This window comes from Centroberyx gerrardi, chromosome 9, assembly GCF_048128805.1.
Source record: "Centroberyx gerrardi isolate f3 chromosome 9, fCenGer3.hap1.cur.20231027, whole genome shotgun sequence".
In the NCBI taxonomy this organism is placed as follows: domain Eukaryota; kingdom Metazoa; phylum Chordata; class Actinopteri; order Beryciformes; family Berycidae; genus Centroberyx; species Centroberyx gerrardi.
In genome coordinates, this window is record NC_136005.1 from 32,473,743 (window position 1) to 32,494,595 (window position 20,853).

The 20,853-nt window shown below is 40.2% G+C and overlaps 1 protein-coding gene across 1 annotated transcript in view; it reads right to left on the minus strand.

Moving 5' to 3' along the window:
* The window catches only part of nfic (nuclear factor I/C), a 103,080-nt gene extending 95,086 nt beyond the window's left edge, over positions 1-7,994 (minus strand). Inside the window, exon 1 of the mRNA XM_078285446.1 lies at positions 7,892-7,994. Within this exon, the coding sequence (XP_078141572.1) occupies positions 7,892-7,972 (81 nt within the window). The 5' untranslated portion in view covers positions 7,973-7,994. The remainder of the gene's footprint in view (positions 1-7,891) is intronic.
* Positions 7,995-20,853: the final 12,859 nt, after the last annotated feature.

Below are 20,853 nucleotides of genomic sequence, written 5' to 3' on the forward strand. Positions count from 1 at the left end.
CAGTAATACAATAAACTGTACATATGAAAAGCGAGCAAAATCTGCTGCAGTTTGTTTATGATTGATTTTAAATTGATAAGTCAAAATTATTTTGTGGGCATTCCAGTGATTTTAACGCTTGAGTGCTTCCAAGTTCAATGAGATGTCACCACATTCTTCCACTTCTTCTGATATGACATTAACATGGCAGAAGACAAAGATATTTAGTTTACTGACATCACCTTACAGGATTTCTGGGTAATGAAGTCCTCAAAATTCAAACAGCTCACTGCCATTTGGGGGCGCCAACATGCAATGGTGCCTGGTGTGGCTGTAACACCAGTCAAAATGGCATTAAGAATGACTGGACCATACTAGACCTAAAATGCCTCAAATCAGCAGCCAATTCAAGACCTCTGGGTGCAGCGTCCACTTTTGACTACCAGTGGGGAGTTATTAATGTGACCCTAACAGAATGGAAATTATTCTATTTTATAAGGTCAGTCCAAATCAATTTGTCAGTTCTTAAAAGGGACATACATTAATGTAGTTTGGAGACAAAACTATATCTTCAGTTACTTTTCAACACACGTCAATAGCAGCACATATTCTTCAAGAATGGTTTCCCTTTTCAAGTTGTTTTCATTGGATTATCAGAGGAGGCCTAGCTGAAAACGAATCAGTATTTCACAAGAAAGAAGCAACAACTTGAGAAAATCAGAAAAAATAGACATGATAATAAATTTGTATAGTAGCAATATGTTTTCTCCCTACACGATTAAAAATCTTGCGACCCTCCAAAATGATCTCGCAACCCCCTGGGAGGTCCTGACCCCCAGGTTGAGAACTACTGTATGAAACTACCCACACTGATGTGTTGAAAATTATACATCCTTTCTATGAGTGCAGTTACCTGATATTTAGCTGAAATGAATGAAAAATGTGAGGTTGGTTATTTCAATCTGGAAACCAAAGGAACATGGAGGAACATTGGCAGCAAGTGTCAACTCAAACAAACAAAAAGACAAATCAACATGGGATTTGAGTAACGAACGTAACCCTCATAATGATTTAAGTTGTATTTAGAAATGTACAGTGGATTTCACAAGTCTACACAGCCTTTCAAATTTCCTTGTTTTTATAGCCTTGAGGCCTTTAATGAAAACCCATTTCATCAGAGGCTTTTTATTTTTTTTACTTTCATTTAGTTACAGTAACCAGCAAAACCAACAGTAAGACTACTCATTTCTGACAATATATTAAAATGGAAAACCAAAACACCTGGGTTGTGTAAGTGTGCACACCCTTCCATTAATGCAATACTTAGTAGAAGCAGCTTTAGCTTTAATGACAACAGTAAGTCTGTTTGGAAATGTCTCTACCAACTTAGCACATCTGGATTCAGGAATTTTCTCTCATTTGCAGAAAAGATTACGTTCACTCTAATTGCAAGGGGACCTCCTATATACACTCCTCTTTAGGTCAGTCCACAGATTTTCTATAGGATTGAGGTCTGGGCTCTGACTGGGCCATTCCAGGATATTAATCTTCCTTTTTTCAGCCATTCCACGGTTGATTTGGCTGTGTGCTTCAGACCGTTGTCATGTTTAAAGATGAAATTCTCATTTAACTTGTTCTTTTTTGCACAGTAGAGTAATAAAATAAAAGCCCATTTGTAGCTTGCAACATGCACATGCATGCCCATGATGTTTTTCATGATTCCTACAAGTTATTACATTATTAATCTATATTATTATTGTTACATCAAACTGGGGAAAACCCTCGCAAGCACTGGGGGAGAACATGCAAACTCCACACAGAAAGTAGTATATACAACACAGAAACCTTCAGTCAAATCCTGGTTTTAATTGATCTAATTAGAAACACTCAAGCAAATCAGCTTTGTGCTTTGGAATGTGATTAGTTAACTCCAACACAGTTCCAACCCCCAGCTATAAGGCAAGCAAGGTGCTTTAATTTTCCATTTTAATACATTGTAAGAAATGATTACCTAGTCTTTTGTTTTTAGCTTGATTTACATTGTCCAAATGAAAGTGAAAAAGTCCGATTTAATGGGTTTGCATTTCTGGCTTCAAGGCATATTTGAAAGGTTTGTAGACTTTTGACACCCAGTAAATATTTATTTCATTTGATTAAAAAAAAAGGGTATTTGACTGTGGATGGAAAATAAGCTAAATAAGTTATATAATGAAGTGAGGAGGTTGTAGTTGTGGTAGCCTATATTCCTGATTCAGTTAGCAGAGTGTAGATATTATGAATGCTGAGATCTGGCCTCAAACCTGGCAACACCATCTTTATTGCAGATTATCCATGCTGGGGGTAGACTAAGGTATCAGTTTGTATATATATCAGCCCAATATTATCCTTTTATTAAAATGGGATCTGGTCCAGTCTGATATTATGTAGTAATAGTAGTAGTAGTAGTAGTAGTAGTGATAACAGTAGTAGCAGCAGCAGTACAGTAATAGTAGTAGATAAAAAAAATTTAAAAAAGTAGTAGTATCCTGGTTTTCAATGGAGAGTTAACATTCCATGGTCTAAGTTCTGTTTCAGAGGCTTTACCACCCTGACAAAAAAAAAATCCTGGGAGAAATGCTGAATACTTGGCATGTTTTGTAAGTTTTTGGACATGAAAATAGTCAAATTTAAAGATAATGAATATCGACAGAAAAATCTGCAGCTTCAGTCTAAAAATATCAGTACTGGCTTTTAAAAACACATATTGGTCGAACCCTGATCCATGCCTCTTACTCCCATGTCCCCTGTTTCTCTCCACTGTATCCTAAATAATAAAGCTGAGATGCCCCATTGGCTCAACACTGACAAACTCCTGGTTGTTTAAACTATGGTTTGGGACTTAAAGTGGGTCACACGCCGATTGCTGGTAGGTCTGCATATGTCATACGTGGCAGTATGTTATAATAAATGTGGCAACCCACAAGGTGCAAGACTACATTCAGAGCCAGGAAGCCCTGGTTCAATACAGTTAGTAATAGACAAACACATAACATAGTATACCCATTGCAAGGTTGGGGTCAATTCATGAATGAACTCAATTCCAATTCAGCTGAGGAATTGGAATTTGAAAAAAAAACTTCAGAAAACAGAATTGGAATTGAATTAGAATTTCAGGATGTTGAATTTAAATCAATGAAATTCTGTGAAATTCCATGTTTTGTTAGCGTTACTACAAGTGTTAGTTAGTGTTACTACTACAATACTAAATATCATAAAATGTGTTACCTTTCAGGTGGTATTTGATGCATAACATGTAATTGTAATACATACATTTGATTTGATTCATAATGTTTGATTTATAATAGCAAGTCAAGACAACCTCTCTTACAAGTGGAATTTCATGGAATTTCAATTCTGTTTCCTGTCAGCTGGGTGAACCTTTACAGCTCTATTAGAGGCTTTCTGTTGACTCCCCACAGCAGAAAAATGAAGAAATTATTGGTTGACTTTATCTATTGCATTATTTACATGTTAACAAAATGAGAAATTCTCTCTCTATTTGGGCTGCTGACCATGGAAATATTTCCCAACACAAAACACACAAGCAAATAAGCAGACAAGCTGACTGACATATAATGCAATGCAGTGTGTAGGTTTCAAACACTCCTTTAACCAGTTCCAACTGTCAACACGCACAATCTGTGTTACTTCAAGCCCCTCACTGCCCAATAGGCCTTGTACAGTCATGGATACTATGATTCAAATCTACACCTCTTCACTCTGGTTACCTGTTCATTACATGAATCTATGATTCACATCCTGGCCTGTCCTACACTGTACAATGACTGCAACTGCTAATTGTTGAAATATTACTACTTATGTAGAAACTGCATTGTCCAATCCTATCCACTAATAAATTCAACTCGACTCTATGTCATGAATAATCATTTTACTACAACATAAATTGATTCCTATGTAGGGTATAGGCTATCCTCTGACAGTGCCAGTCAAATAAAACAACAGTCACAGAGATGCACAGTATAGTTTTACCTGAGACAGAGGGAGAGGAGAAAACATCATGTTGACGAGAAAGAGCAGAGTCAAACCAGGCTTTACTTTAGCACAAACATCCCTGGGCTGAAAAATTACATTTCCATAGTGTCTTCAGTGGTTTGGTCAGAATTAAACAGAGCTCTTCTCCACTGCTTCTGTTCGGCAGCGGTATCTCCGGGTTAGAAAGAACCGCCTGGATTTCCTGGGTCGTTTAGCTGGGTTTTTGAGAAATCCAGATATGAGAGAGCTCCGGTCGCCTCGGATGACTCTACTGCGTTAACTCCAGAAATGATGACACGCCAGAAAAGTTGAGACCGAGGAAAAATCCCCCGCAGAGGGAAAAAAAACACAGAGAGAAACTTTATAATAATTTTAGGAGAATATGGCCGGAGGTGTAACGGAGCCAGGCGGCCTGTGTCATTTAGAGAAGGAAGGAGAGGAGGGAGGCGAGGAATAAAAGAAAGAGAGGGCTGGAATGACGTTATGAATACAGCCCATCCCAAACAACAGGCTTAAAGCCGCAGCAGCTGCTGGACTCTGACTCCCCAAACTGGCCTTATAACACGCACACTATCACACTATTTATCAATGCATCACAGGACCATCTTTACTACATCACATCTTTACTCTGTCCACAGCATTAGCCTATACAATATGCTATGGACTTAATACATAGCCTTGCAAAATTTCTAGGGGCGCATAATACCCATCGATTGCACTTACGATGCCTCACAGTGTAGTCCAAGTAAGGTGTTAATAGTTCCGATACGTCCGTTCTCTGTATGGTAAGACGCCAGGCCAAGCTCCTCCAAAAAAATGACAATTTAATATAACTTTGCTTATCGGCAAACATACACACTTCGCACAACATCACTTAGTAGTTTCACAAAATATTAGGATCTACTCTTCAATTCGGCATACAGCCAACACAAATCAGTGCTTATTTAGATACCATTTCTACATTTAGAATCGGTTCGCCCGTTATTCCCATAATCTTCTTCCACACAAAACACACAGTGGTGAACTATGAAGAGGACTGTGAACTACTCCTAAAAGTTGACATTTGATGGAATAAATTAGCTGCTTCGTTGATTATCTACATACCGAATTTACTAGAGGACGCTATGATTCCGAAAATGGCTTAAGTCATGTTCTATCGGGTATGTTCCTTTGCCGACAAGCAAGGCAGCATTTAACTGTCCGACTATTATGACGTTCTCTCCATCCAAGAGAGAGGGAACGTAATGGGGCTAGATATTAGCCAGCATTTCCAAGGGAGGAAGGGTATGAATGAGAGTTCTCTAGCCTCAAAGCAAAACTCATTTACACACACATACAGACGCGCGCGCGCACACACACACACACACACACTAAGCACAATACATCCAAAAACATCCGACAAGGTCACAGACATTTGCAGAGAAACATATATGTTACAGTTCGCCAGCGCGCGCGCGCACACACACACACACACACACACACACACACACACACACAGTATGATGTTTTCTTTCCACAGCACTGGGTTTTAGAGCCAAAAACTGCTGTTGACCCTGGGACACTACCTTATTTTAAGGTATATGTATCAGGGTATTTATACCCATCATTGGTAGGTATCCTATAATCAGATAGCCTACTACCCATAAAGATTTTTTTTATACCATTCTACCAGAAAAAGTGAGTAAAATCATGATATGATCTTCAGCCACCCCTTACTGATAACATATCTTTAGCAACTGTTTCGTTGAAACACAAAATGTGTTGTCCCAAACTACACTTACTCCTGTTGTGGTGAAAATGGCATCCTTTTATAGTAACCATGCATCGTTGTTATTATCATACAGCCTTTTAAATAATTATAAAGTTTATTATAGTCATTGTTAGGCTATAGCTAATATCCTATGGCCTGGCCTGGCTACCACTATTTTCCATGGCACACCAAATTATTGATGGCTTGAAAATGTCTAAGTCTCCTTTGATCAAACAGGACCAGCATTATAGTACTACTACTATTACTACTAGTAGTAGTACTACAACAACTAGCCTACTACTATTAATAATAATAACAATAAGAAGAAGAAGAAGAAGAAGAACTGTACAGCAAAACAAAGTTACGAGCTGCTTTACTTGATTGTAAAGATGTGATTACAACATAATTTCTTATTCTTACTTATCCACTATGATTTTGTTAGTCCTGTTGTGTTACAAATGTGGGTAAACTACGACCCGTCAGTGATCATCATAAGGCAAATAACCACCAATAGAAACAAAAGCTAGTTGTATTTTCATAAAATATTAATTTATACTTCATCACATAAATAATTTATCCTCATATAACCTACAGTTATGATATGATGGATTTAAATATGCTTAATAAAGATTTATTTAAGCCCAAAAGGGTGTGTAAACTGAGTTTAGGAGGGTTTAGCCTCCACAATATCCCTGAAATGAATGTAATACAGTCTATCTATAGTCTAGTTTTATCTGTGTTAGGCCTATGTCTTATCTAATTGAGCTGATGTTGGTAGGAGCAACATTAGACATTAGTCCAGATTTCTCTTATCCCAGCTGATGTCATGTGGCTCAGTGCAGAACTTGAACTGGAATCTTCCAGTGAGCGTTTCCAATAGGACTGTAGTTACAGGAAGACTGTCTCAGCCAGCTGCAGCTCTGTATTTATCCTAACGGATCTCTGCTCCGGTAGTATCCCGGGACAGGAGGCCCTCTGTCGGCCTGCCATTCTAACTCAGCCCGCTGGCTCCAACTGCGGCCATTTTCTGCTGACTGACAACAAACACATAAAACACGCACGCACGCGCGCACACACACACACACACACACACACACACACACACACACACACACACACACCGGGAAACGGAGGCTCGAGCTGAACTTCAACTTGGCCTTCCGCCGTCCCGCGTGACGAACGGAGCGGAACGAGGGCAGACGGGCCTGCTGCTGCACGCGCTCACCACAAAGCCAAAAACTGAACAACTTTCACCCGCCACTGCACGCGCTGACAGACACACCGAAGGCACGTTAACGGGTTGTCTGCCTCCTCACGCGCCTCCAGGGTGCAGAAACGGCGTTTGGCTGTGTGGCAGAGGGCGACTAGCCCCAATACGTCCCGTTCTCTTGTACGGAGGGAACGTCACTCCAAAAATCCATTCAAAACTCTGGCAGTTTAATCTTGCCCTGTTAACTGACAAAGGCACACACCTCCTAGATCATGACTTAATACCTTTTGCAAATCAGTGGAGTCTTCTGGTAAATTCGGCATAAATATAATCCACCAAAGCTGCACTTAATTTCAATGAAATCTCAACTTTTACAATCGGTTCACACTGCTCGCTTCCGCCCTCCATGGTGTGTTTTGGCGGAAGACGACTATGAGAATAACGGGCGAACCAATTCTAAAAGTTGAGATTTTATTGAAATAAGTGATGCTTCGTGTATTGGTTGTATGCCGAATTTAAGGCTGGATCCTGATAATTCCAAATAGCTCCCAAGTCATGTTCTACCAGGCGTGAACCCCTGTCAGTAAGCACGGGAACATTGATATGTCACATTTTTAATAGTTTGGCAAGACATTCTCTCCATACAAAAGAGAACTGAACGTACCGGACTACAGCGCGAGCTGTTCAGACGCTGCTACAAACGGAAAGACGGAGAGGGGGAAAAAAAAGAGAGAAGAGATAGAGAGGTTGGCTAACAGTGGGAGAAATGGAGTCAACTACCGCCGCTTTCTGCTCCACTTTAAACTGCGTAGCTACCATTCTGCTCCTCGCATTGCGTCTTTTTTGGAAAACACCGAACCACACACCGGTAGGAACGGACCCACTACTACATTATTGTACCGGAACAGGTTTTGTCCTACCATGTCGAAGCGGAGCCGCCACCGGGGGAAGTTAAAGCTGATCTCACCGCCTGCCCATCTCGCGCTGTCGGTCGTTATCATTCCATATTCATTTCTGTTATTATGCGCGTGCCAGCAGGAGTAAATCCGCGGTGCTCGAGACCAGAAACGTCCCGCGCCAAGCCTCGAGCTCCACGGCAGTCTGCCCCCCCCCCCCCCCCCCCCCCCCTCGCCGCCCGGTCGGTTGCGGCAGAAGAGAATAGAGCTACATTCACCTTCTACCCCTCTCTACCTCCTCTCTACCTTTCTCATCTCCCTTTCTTCCTATCTTTCCTGTCTTTCCTTCCTTCTCCTGTCAGTTCTGTTGTTCTTCTCACTCCCCTCTTTTTATTAATTTCTTCCTCTCTTCCACCCCTTTCTTCCTCTCTCCCTTTCTTCCTCACTCTCACTTTCCTTTCTTTCTTATGTCTCTCTCCTTTCCTTTGACTTTGTGCACACTTAATACAAATCTTTGTGCTGTTATTTTTGTTAGATTTATAAAAACTGTTCTGTCTGTTCCACTAACTGGGAAGATGTGGGATTGGGAATGTGAATGACTAACACTCCTTTTCCTCAACAACTACTGTTGAGGTGCCCTTGAGCACAGCACCGAGCCCCCATCTCCACTGCTGCATTGGAGATGCTCTGTAGCTGACAGTATAAATCAAGTTTACTTTCATTACAACGTAGGCTAGTATTGAAGTCAAGACCACCTAAACTGAGACTGAGTCCAATCAAGACCATGACTGTAATCATAGTGATGGCTCAACAGTTACATAATTTCTCTGCTAAAATTCCAAAAGAAAGAAAGAATTATTTAGTAAAATACAAATGGATGTATGTACTCAGTGACAGAAGGCAATCCTTTGATCTGAAACATTGCAATTCCATTTCATTGACCTTTAGAAAGGCTCAATACAGTGGGCAGAATGAAACAGAAGTGTTGAAACACCTTACTGCAGCTAAATTATGATGAGTCCCCCAAATTGTCACATCAGCCACTGACGGGGATATATATACACTCTGCTGAGTGTTTTTTCTCACGGCGCAGTCGAGGGCATCACAAGGCATATTCAGCTCAGGCAGGCAAGCAGTCAGTCCAATGTCTGTCATCAACGCTTCGTGAGATGGCCTCTAGAGGGCACCTTTGGCTGCGAGATGCAGCGTTCCTCTACCTGGCCCACCAACTGTTTGCACAATGCAAAAGACCTATAAACAGGTTCAGGCTAATTTCTACTGGCCTTCTGACCAAATTAAAATCCCTCTAATAATAATATTCCATGTCAAAACTAAATAGTGTCTTTGTTGCCTATCGTTTGTCCAAAAAGCATCCACAATTATAGGCTCATATGGTGTGAATTAGTCTCAATTAAGTGCATTACTGTCTTTTACCAGAGCCCCAATTTGTCCCAATTAATTGCGACAAATTCAAGATGTTAAGCATTTGGACTTAATGTCATAAGGTTCTAAAATAATGATGCTGATGCCAGGCACATAGCCATCCTCTTCAGCCACCTCTTCACCACCAGTCATACCCACTGTCTGATACCCCGAGTCAGAAAATGAGAATAAAAAACTTGTGAATAAAAACTGGTGGCATTAACTGCTGCTGTGACATGTTGCCACTTTAAAACTTTTTTCGTTGGTGATGCCCGAACTGAGGCCACCGGGGAAATGGAATGACAAGTACATTTACATGCATATCATTATTCATTAAGGGAGTTTCACTAACTATCTATGTTTAATTGTGGGAGTTAAGTGGGCGGAGTGTGAAGCTTGTGCGCATGCGTACCATTTCAAGAATTATAAATGGGGAGTTGCGTGCCAGTGTGCGTACACACGGTTTTATAAATCTGATTCATTGTGTCCATATGTACTTTTCCTCTTTTGTGCAGAACCTCCGAATTATTGATTATCCGAATTGCATTTATTATTTGCATTTATTTGCATTATTTGCAATATATCTATTGTCTCTATTGTTGTATATTATGTTCATTACCTTTATTCTATGTTAGAAGCTATTTCTTTTATTTCTTTATTACCTGTACTTTACTTCTTTGGTATTGTCTGTCAATTGCTGCTGTGACACCTGAATTTCCCCAAGGGGATCAATAAAGTGCTATCTTATCTTATCTTGTCTTATCTTATCTTTCAATGTGGAGTCTACGCACAGTTTTATAAATGAGGTCCCTGAGGAGGAGTAACGCTGCATGGTGAGTGACATTTTTCAGTTTAGGGTTGATGTATGCGGCTTAACAAAACCAATGCATTTACACTTGGCTAACTTGAGGGATACAATGCGTCTCAGACCACCTCCAAAGGTGGTTTTAGCAATCAGATAGAAAACCGTCTCCAATGGGTCTTGGTTGCATTTACACATGGCTTTTTTGCGATCGCATAGCTATCTGATCAGCTCAAAATACATGAAGTGGCTAAGTGTACACGGGGTATTAGAGTGGATGTAGGGAGGCCAGCAAGAAGGGAGTTACAGTAGTCAAACCTGGAGATGACAAGAACCTGGATCAGGAGCTGCGTAGACTAGTTGGTGAGGGTAGAGTCTGGTGTGACGGATGTTGCAAAGAGCAGATCTGCAGGATTGAGTAGTGGATGCAATGTGAGCTACCAAGCAGTTTGTGCAATAGGTCTGGAGTTTGCCCAATGTTTGCCCAACGAATTGGCATTCTCTCACATAGTACTGAGTGATTCTCACTAGCTCGGTGCTAGTATCGTAATGTGTGCTTGTAACTGAAGTAGCTAATCTATGTGTAACACAAATATTTTTGCTGGCAAATATTTTAGTTACAGCTAGATTGAGCTAGCAAAGCAGTTTAGCGTAACAGATGTGGAATTTATTACGTTCGGCCAATGCTAACTAGGGGCAGGTCTAGGGAGTGGCCATGGGTGGCAAGGGGCACTCCTCAAATCTGATTGGCCACCCCAGGTACCACCGCAAAATCCTGAGTTAGGATTGGCTGATGGTCATGTTAGAGGCGGGACCATCAAGCCAGCAAGTTTTTAGAAACATGCTTTCCAGCTATGCTGAGCAAATACCAAACTAGGGATCCTTTATTGTGACAAAAAAGTGTCCAACCAATCTAAGTAGATGGCAAAGATACTGTAAATACAAATCACAAATCTCATGGTTTGCTGCATGAAGGGTTAGGGTTATGCTCTCTCATTACAGTGTTTTTTTTTGTTTTGTGATTACTGTAGTAGTTATACTATCCATTTTACATTTACATTCAGGGCATTTAGCTGATGCTCTTATCCACTGACATATAATAAGTGCAACCATATAGAATATGCTTAAATTCCTACATTGCGCGTGGCTCAGCCGGTAGAGTGCATACTATTAAGGCTAAGTCCTAATCATAGCAGCATGGATTTGAATCTGTCCCATGCTCTTTGCTGCATGTCATCCTCTCTGTCTGCATTGTCTTTCCTGTCTCTCTCTACTGCAACTGTCCAATAAAGCAGAAATGACACAAAAAAAACTTATTTAAAAGAAAAAAAGAAAAAAAAACAATAGTGAGGAGTTCCAAGGTTTGGGGCATAGTGCCCTTCTCAGTTAGAGCTGAGAATAGAGATAGGGATTTTTTGAGAGCAATTACAGTGAGTAGAGGAAAGGGAATATGATTCAGTGGGGAGACTGTGACGGGAGGTATTTCTAGAACAGTTTGGGTTTTCAGCCTACAATGGAGGATGGAGAGAGAACTGGAGCAGGAAGGTCAAAGGTCAAAGAATGTTACGATCATCTTAGCCCTAAAGATGCTTTTGGGAAACGAGGCCCAGGGCAGTTAACCAGAGGGCTTGGAGCTAGCTCCACTCCCATGCTTTTGAGAGGGAGGATGGACAATGAGCCTATCATAACAAATGTAAGCAACGTCTCAACGCTGTCTGGCAGTTTTCATGGCAGGGATGTGTTCCTTGCGCTTCTGTCTTAAAGATTCAGAGTAATCCTCATTAATGTCGATATTAGTGCCCCTTAATTCCCTGGCTTTTCTCAACACAGCCATTTTGTCTTTGTTTCGGAGAAATTTGGCCTCTTCCCATGAGGGAATTCGATCTTCCCACAATCCAGATGCAGCTTCTCAGCCATCACACTCCTGACTTTGGCGTTTCAGGAATCCCATCCACAACCACATAATTCCTCTTAGATTGACCCTCAAGGTAACCAGGTTTCTCAGACATGGTCAGCAGAGACTGACAGAATGCAGAATGTGTTGATGTCTGTGCGTGTGGATTTGCACTCAGTCACAATCCTGTCATTATCTCCTTTTAGATCTTCGATGTCTTTTTGAGAAAATTGCAGTCTACTTTTTGCTCTTGCGCCTCTCTTATTAGTTCCATCCATCCCTTTGTTCACATTGTCCACAAATAATTGCATACCTGCGAGAGCGACACCCATTCCTCCCCTCTCGAGGCTTTGGGCGGCATGGTTAACGATGACAAAAGGGTGATTGGTAGTGATTCTACCAAGTTTTACCAAGATGTACCCGTTGGTGATAGTTGTCTCATGTATATAAATCCAATCCAGTCAGGCTACCTGGGACAATCTGCTCCCAACTCCATGGAATCAGGCACCGCTCAGCCAGAAATTTTTGGCTCCAATAACTTTTTTTATTATACATTTGTACAGCCTCCGATCGTGAGATTTAAATCAATAAATAAATAAATAATCAAAAAATGTAGAGAGAGAAGTTGAGCTGCCAAAACATGCCGACGCATGCGCACAATGTATGTTCTGGACTATGTCTGTGACAGTGTAATAGCCACACTTACACAGAGAAGACATAATCCCCAAGGGTACTAAATCTCTAGGTACCAAGCAGCAGGGGAACAGCACTCTTCTTTTAATAGCTATCCACTTCTTCCCCAACTCCCCATGGTGCCACCCACATTAGGGTTAATCTACAATAGAATGGGCAAAAAGTTTGTCAACCCTTGGAATACAACCTGTTGTCTGCCATCTCCAGTGCAGACAAATCAATTTCACTCAGATTTACTCTACAGGTAATGAAAAGTACACATGCCATCATTTCTTCCAACGGCAGACGGGTCAGAAACTACAGAACTTTCACAACAGCAGTCACATGATAGTGGGAAAAAAAGAGAAGAGTGTGGAAAAAGTGTCCACATTGGTCCACTCATTGGTTTCCAACAGCTAGAGTGGGTGCCAGCTATTCTGAGCAGAGCAGTGTTTGGCTGACTGCTTACCAAGGCCAAACTGGCTGTAATTTCCCACTTTGGGCCATTACTGTAGCTGTGGATGGCAGGGTGAGCCATTAAAAACAACTACCGAAGACTCAGGACAGATTCCGGAGTACATTCACCACACCTCTGGCTTGCTCTATATCTATTTCACTGCAGTGGAGACTTTTTGTCATTTGTCAGATTTATTGACTTAAAAATAATTCACAGCAATTTACATGAAAAACTTGTAACTCCAGCTTGGTACTTTTCTTTTTTTTAGTTGAACTGAAACGTTCCATGTAGTATGCCATGCAGTATGCTTTGAATAAGGGTCATGACCCTCAAGAAAATTTAAAACACACTTAAAAATATGTTTTTAAAAACACATGGGTGTTGCACAGACTGCTTTCATTAATTCTAGAGAAGTTTAGGAGATATGAGTTTTGCTGTCATTTGACCACCACCCCCCCGCCCCAACCATAGCCAACACTCCTGTCTCTTTGACTTCTCACTGTCTAATAAAGCAGAAATGCCAAAAATATAATGCCAAAAATAAAGATTAAAGAGATCATTCTCGTCGGCAAATCTCCATATTATATTACCACCACCACCATCAGATGTCACAACAAACTGACAATATGATAGTTCTTCTATTCTTCTCCATCTTAATGGAAGGTTCTGGACTGAGTTTGGATGCTGACTATGAAACTTTAGACACCTAAAAGCGCTCAGTTTTGCCTGATTTGTGTCACTCTTGCATGCTTACATGCACTATGCCATACACTCTAAAGAGTTCTACAGAGTACCAGAACATTGTTGTTTAGGCTTGCACCATAGCAGAGACCTTTTTGGCGCTTCAGAAAGTGGTTTATTACAAAACAGAATACAACCTTCATGGAACTATAAAGAACCGGATTCTTTATTCTGATTGGCCATTTTAAAAACAATTGATAAATCAGAGAGTTGTTTGAGTCGTCACGGTTCAATGTAGAAAAACAAACAGAACCCTTGAAGAACCTTCCTTTTCTGTGCGTAGCACAGCCTACTACAGTATCTTCGCATTGTTGGGAAAATTGCTCAATAAGTACAGTTCAGCATAGTAGAACACAAAGGGTACAATATAGTACAATACAACAAAGTAGAGTGCAATAGAGTACTACAGAATGAATAGACAGGACAGTATTTGATTTTCAGACAACTGACCAGTGGACCAAACAGGCATTATGGACAACATGCCGTGATGTGTGTGTGTGTGTGTGTGTGTGTGTGTGTGTGTGTGTGTGTGTGTGTCCTAGAACAAAAGAGGAGCAGTTGCTGACTCAGCCTCCTTAAATCTGCATAGTGACTCCCCCTGGAGGAGCACACGCACACACACACACACACACACACACACACAACCCAAAGCTGTAACTACATCTGTTAAAAGGTGGTTGCTGTGCAGTGCTAAGTCCCTTATTAATAATAATAATAATAATAATGATAATGACAATAATGACGATGATAATAACAACAACAATGATAATAATAATAATAATAATAATAATAATAATAATAATAACAACAACAATATAAAGTCCCAGGGAAAGCACATCACTGAAGCAAAGAGTAGCTGCTATTTCAGTTTATTATTCCATCGAGTCAGCAGACAAAGCCCAGAGTTTCAGCCTCAGTCTGTTTCAAGTGTGCTGCATGACTGCAGGAGAAACAGGTACAGGCTGGAAGGGCTACAGGTAATGCAGATGGCTGCAGTCACATGATCACAATCAAGAATATCAGAGACAATGAAGACACTCAGACAGAGAGAGAGAGAGAGAGAGAGAGAGAGAGAGAGAGAGAGAGAGAGAGAGAGAGAATGTGCACCTCTTTATCTTCCTTCCTTAAGTCCAATACCACTTGCAGCCGCCTGCCATTAGTGTAAATTAGCTTCACTGTTTGGTAGTATGTATGGTACTGTACAGCTGAAAGGAAGCTAAAGAGGTGCACATTCTCTCTCTCTCTGAGTTTCTTTATTGTTTCTGATATTCTTTTATTTAATAAAAATGATAACCTGGATGTCACATGGACAGACTTAAACTTTGAATGACATTTTTCACGCAGTTTGCTGCTCTGAATCTTTTATTACACATTCATAAAACTATATTTGTTTTCTCTGATTCTTTTTGCATCCTCACATCTGAAATCGTGTGCGCACAAATGTTATTTACACATTCACAAGATGTTGTTCACAACTACAAATCTTTTCTACACGTTTACAAATTATTTCTGTTGGCTTAAATCTCTTTTACACATTCACACATTCAACATTTTTTCACATGTTCACAAATGGTGATATACAACTGCAAGTCTCAAATTATTTGCAAAAATCATTTCACAAGCTCAGAATCTTTTTTTACAAGCTCAAAATCTTTTTGACCCTTTATTGAGCCCATATGATGCGTCTAAAAAGGGTCTAGGTGCAGCAGAAGTTCCACCAGTATGTGTATGGACTAAGAGTGACTATTCAAACGGACAACAAGGAACTCCATGCTACAGAAGCTGCATATTGCTCATCAGGGTATGCAACGTACAAAAGCTCATGCCAGGAAGCACTTATACTGTCCTGGCATGACGAGAGAGATTGAACAGATGAACAGTTGAAGTATGTGGGACCTGTCAGCAGTTCCAACCCAAAGACCAGAAGGAGACACTGATCTCACATGATATCCCTGAGCTCGCCTGGCTCAAGGTGGGAGCTGATATCTTTGAAGTAAAAGGTCAGTCATTCCTGTTAATTGTAGACTACCTATTAAAATACACAGAGGTACTGAACATTAATGATAAGTCTGCACACACAGTCATCAGCAAAATGAAATACCAAAAGAGATAGTGGGTGACCATGTTCCCTTTGAAATGAGGAAGTTTGCAGCAACCTGGGGCATAAAACTCATTCACTTTAGTGCGGGATATGTGCAGTCAAACGGACTGGCAGAGAGAACTGCGAAAACAGTGAAGCATGTGTTAAAGAAGGCACAACAGACGAACACAGAGCCACATCTGTCACTACTTTCCATGAGAAACACTCTGGTGACAGGCATGGAGTATTCACCAGCACAAATGATCATGGGCAGAGTCCCCAGGAGCACAGTACCATGCTCCAGCACGAGTCTTCAACCTGCAGTGCCAAAAGATGTACACACCACACTAAAAAACCTACAGGTACGACAACAGCAGTATTACAACATGGGAGCAAAGCCACTTCCAATACTACAACCTGGCACTACAGTATCCATGGAGACTCCTCGAGGATGGTGTCACCTGAGGAAAAAACCTCACATTGTCCAGAGGAACACAGACTCCGACATTTCAGACATTGATGACTCAGTCCGAGGACAGACAGCATACTCTCTCCGTCTTCAACAACACCTCAAACCAGGAGCGGCTGTGTTATTTGACCACCGGAGAGATACAAAGACTTTCTGACAAGCTAGTGGTAAAGGTCGAGCTCCACCTGAAGGCTAAGTGCTAGCAACCTCTGGTGCTGATGATATCAATAACGAACTGAACATCATACTCTCAAAATATTCTCTCAAAAACTCTCAAAAGTTCATAAATGATAGAGTGACAAGCTGTGATGAAAACAAAGTAGTGTTACTTATTTCTTGTTCTTTATGCTATGTTGTGTATGTTCATACACTGAAATCTATACTTTGAGTAGTCATTAAGGTACCAAGATGCATAGCATAAGTGTCAAGGTATATGGGACTGTTTCAAGTTCCTAAATAGCACTTATTTTCATTATTGAATGTGTTCAAGTTTGAAAACATATTTTCCATATAGAGAAAAAGGGATGCAGTATATAGTACCGCGGACTAATACGTGAATGGGTTTGGTTAAGGACACACTGTGGCATGTAGAGCGCCTGGAGTTGGCCAAGGGCGCCACCATGCTGAGGTGAAACTCTACAATAACGTTATGAGCTTGAAGTCTGAGTAAAGTCAAGATAAAGATGTTTCCTTCATAGTGCATGTGAGCAATATTACCTGGTAGAAATACATTACACAAACAAGGAGTTGGCGATGATTGCGCCAGAAGTTGACATATTAAAGCGATGAGTAGTCCCTGAGAAGATCAGGTCTTGAATCCTATTTGGGGAAACAGGGGCACTCTCAGGTTCTCTCCAAGGTGTTATTGAAGACTGATCTAACCTGATCTGTTATTTATTACGCATACAACAGTCGCAGTCAACATTCTCGCCCTCTTTTATTCTTTGAATACTCATACATACATGTGTACATACACACAACCTTCCAACTCACTACCACACTTTAACACTTTCCCTCTGACTTAATTATTATCATCTGAAGCAGGGCTATGTTTGGCATGTTTTATATCCCTTACTTGTTATTTATGCATTTTGTTCTTTTTTATTTCATTCTCTTCCTTGCTGAGTTTTTGATGTCATTCGGTTTCTGTGATCCACTTCATTCATGTCTTTGTCATCTCGCTTCTGCCTTTCTCTTTTGCGGTGACATATTTTTACGAGCCTCTTGGCGTTTCTTCCTCTCACCCGCACAGTTTGCATTTCCTTTTTTCTTGTGTCATTTTAAGTGTTTTATCATTGTATGTGAATCTAAAACCTATAAAGATAACGGAAAGTTATTTGATTTCAGTCAATACAGCTTGTCGATTTATTAAAATCTCACAAATGGGAAAACATTAAACATAAGCAGGTTGTTGTAGTCAACCCAATAAGAATTTATTTAGAATGGATGCGTTATCACTAGCCAATGAATTTCAGTTTCTATTTAGATTTCAAATTGAAAGTAAAACCCAGCCTCCATAGTGAGCTCTGAGACAAACAAAGCTGTTTGGCTCCATCCAGTGGTTACAGAAAGCACCAAAAGATCTCTCATTTTATCCACTTACATCATGTTCCTGTTAACCTACCATACAGCCACGTGTCACATGTTTTTCACTAGTTGAATTTTACAGAAAATCTTCTTTAATTGGCCCGGTGATTAGATTGACTGTCCTTCAACCCCCCCCCCACCCTGCGGATGTTTCCTTGAGCAAGACACTGTACAGGGGGGCCATAGAAAAGACTTATTTCCCTACAAGAATTTCCCTATTTATTAGGGCAGCACGGTGTCTCAGTGGTTAGCACCGTGGTCTCACAGCCAGAAGGTTGTGGGTTCGATTCCCAGTCCTTTCTGTGGGGAGTTTACATGTTCACTCCGCCTTCTCCGGGGTTGGCAGGAGTGTAAAAAGGGAGTGAAAATAAATGTCAACGAAATAAAAAAGATACAAAGGTAGAGTATCATATATTTTCACATTAATCATGTCATTTGCCAATATGCAGATGTTATAGTCCTCTGTGCCAGACATTGGGCGACTTGCATTATTAGATTTAGCACTGTAAACCTTTTTAAATTTGATTTTTAAACCCAAAACTGCATCAGGGTCAGATTAAAATGATTTCCTAAGTAATTCTAGAGGAGCTGGTGGCTTGAATTGCTCAAGTATTTTTACAGGACAGTTCTGTTATGTTGAGAAAAACTATTTTAAAATATGGGTGAGGAGAGAACACCCAGAGTGCATTATGGGGGAATGTAAAGAGCTGTTATAATGCTTGCAAAGTGAGGCTCATCATGGCTAGTAATTATCTACCTATACTAAGATAAAAGAAAAAAACAACATTGACCATCTTAGGTATTAAGAAAAAAATATATAGTTGATTTTATCCAAATAAATACAGATATAAAAAAAAAATACAGATATAAAAAAAAACAATGTGGGAGAGCTTCCTCTGGTGCATTCTTCAACATAACACTCAAGAGCTGCCAAACCCCTCTCATGGGAGATATTAATGTAATGTAAGCTCTTCACATCAAGGGTACTTAGAATAACATTACTTTTGGTTTAACCAAGCCTTTGTGAATTTTGGGAAAAATGCAGGTATAACAGGATGTTTACAGTTTAGAAAATCATTCATCATTTCTGTAAATCCAGTTCAGTTACTTGAAAAATGTGTTTAAATTAGATTCAATGAAATCCAGTTTGTGTGCGTTTTTATGAATGAGAGCCCACTGGCATTCAGTGTACAAAGATTAATTTCAGCATGCTTGTGTCTGGAGGATTTGACCAGGATACCAATTATCAAACATATTCAGAAGATCCGATTTGGTCCCTTGACTTGCTTGTGTAAATGCAATCTAAGATCATAGAAATATGCATAATATGCAAATTATGTTTTCAGATGTATTTTCACTTTATAATGTCTCTGGATAGGATAGGATAGCTTTTACTGGACAGTTGAAGGGAAGGCCAAATCTACTTACCATGAGCAAACCTAAATACTCTTAGGAAAGATTAGTGCTCGACATATGAAGACATGCCAACATTACTAAAACTTGGGAGTATAAGTATAGCAAGTGATTATTTTTTATTATTTTAGTTATTGCAAGTTACTGAATATTGTGCTGATTTATTTCAAATAAATGTATTGAAACAAGTTACATTATGGTAAAACAAGTTAATTTCTAAAGTTACTACCAGTGCGGCAAGATGATTTTGCTTATAATATATGGAAATAAGCTTGACAAGTCTGAATACAGCACTTGCTATAAGCTTGTCATTTTTTGCTACAAGGGCTTCAGTTTAAATCTCTCAGCCTCCAAAGCTCCATCACACCAAGGACCAACAGCCAGAAAACAGCATTACTCTGATTAAACCAGAGTTAGAGTAAAACCCAGAGAGCGCTAGAGGCCTGCAAAGACGTCTGAGTCCTTGGATACATGCACAATACACATTTCCATGCTACCCACAGTTACAACCATATTCAAAACAAGTATTTGATTTAAGGTTTTTCAACCTCCCAGGCCTTCAAGACAGGACATTGTAACAGCTGACTTCAACTGATTCTATTTTTCAAACCTTTACTTATTTAGGGAAAATTGACTGAGCTGCATGCTCAGCAATTTACATTACTAATTTGCCCCATTCATGCATATTATCATTTACAATTTGGAATCAAAGCATGATGGTTTTCATTTTTTCATAATTTTGATGTCCATCACCCCAAGACTTCAACACGGCTTACACGGTAACGGCTTCATTAGCAAAGATGATTGATTGATGGGTTGATAGCAAAAAGGCTATTGGACTGTACTAATTTTGCTCTCAGTTGTGCACTGAAGTAATAATCTGAAACATTTTCATATAAGTAACTGTTAGTTTCGCTACTCTCTATCACCAGTTAACATAGCACAATAGTGATTCAACCTAAAGCTTTTACATTTGCTGTTCTAAACACCCTGTGTCTGGTAGGTCTTTCCTGGGGAAAATCCTCTGTGTGCAGGAAGTGATGCATTTTTTTGTTTCCAGTTTATTTGGAATAAATAGAAGAAGAACTGGGCAGTGATAGCCACCATGGATGAACAGACAAAGAAAAAAGCGCCACCTACAGAAACTCAAACTGCATCAACAGAAAACCAAAGATGGAGTCAAAATTTAAAAAAAAAAACAGAGGATGAGAAACAAGGAAAAATATAGAGGTAGCCTACAGCAGAGCAGGGAGTGAACTACAAAGAAGAGGAGGTGGAAGAGGGGGAGGAGAAGGGGAAGAGGCAGAGAGGGAAGGGGAGGAGGAGAAGGGGAAGAAGAGGAGGAAGGCGAGGAGGTGGCGAAAAAGGAGGCGGGGGAGGAGGTCAGGTTTGCGTGTCTCTCTAAGCATCCAGAGGACAGATGTTAGTGGAGGATTTATCAGGCTATTG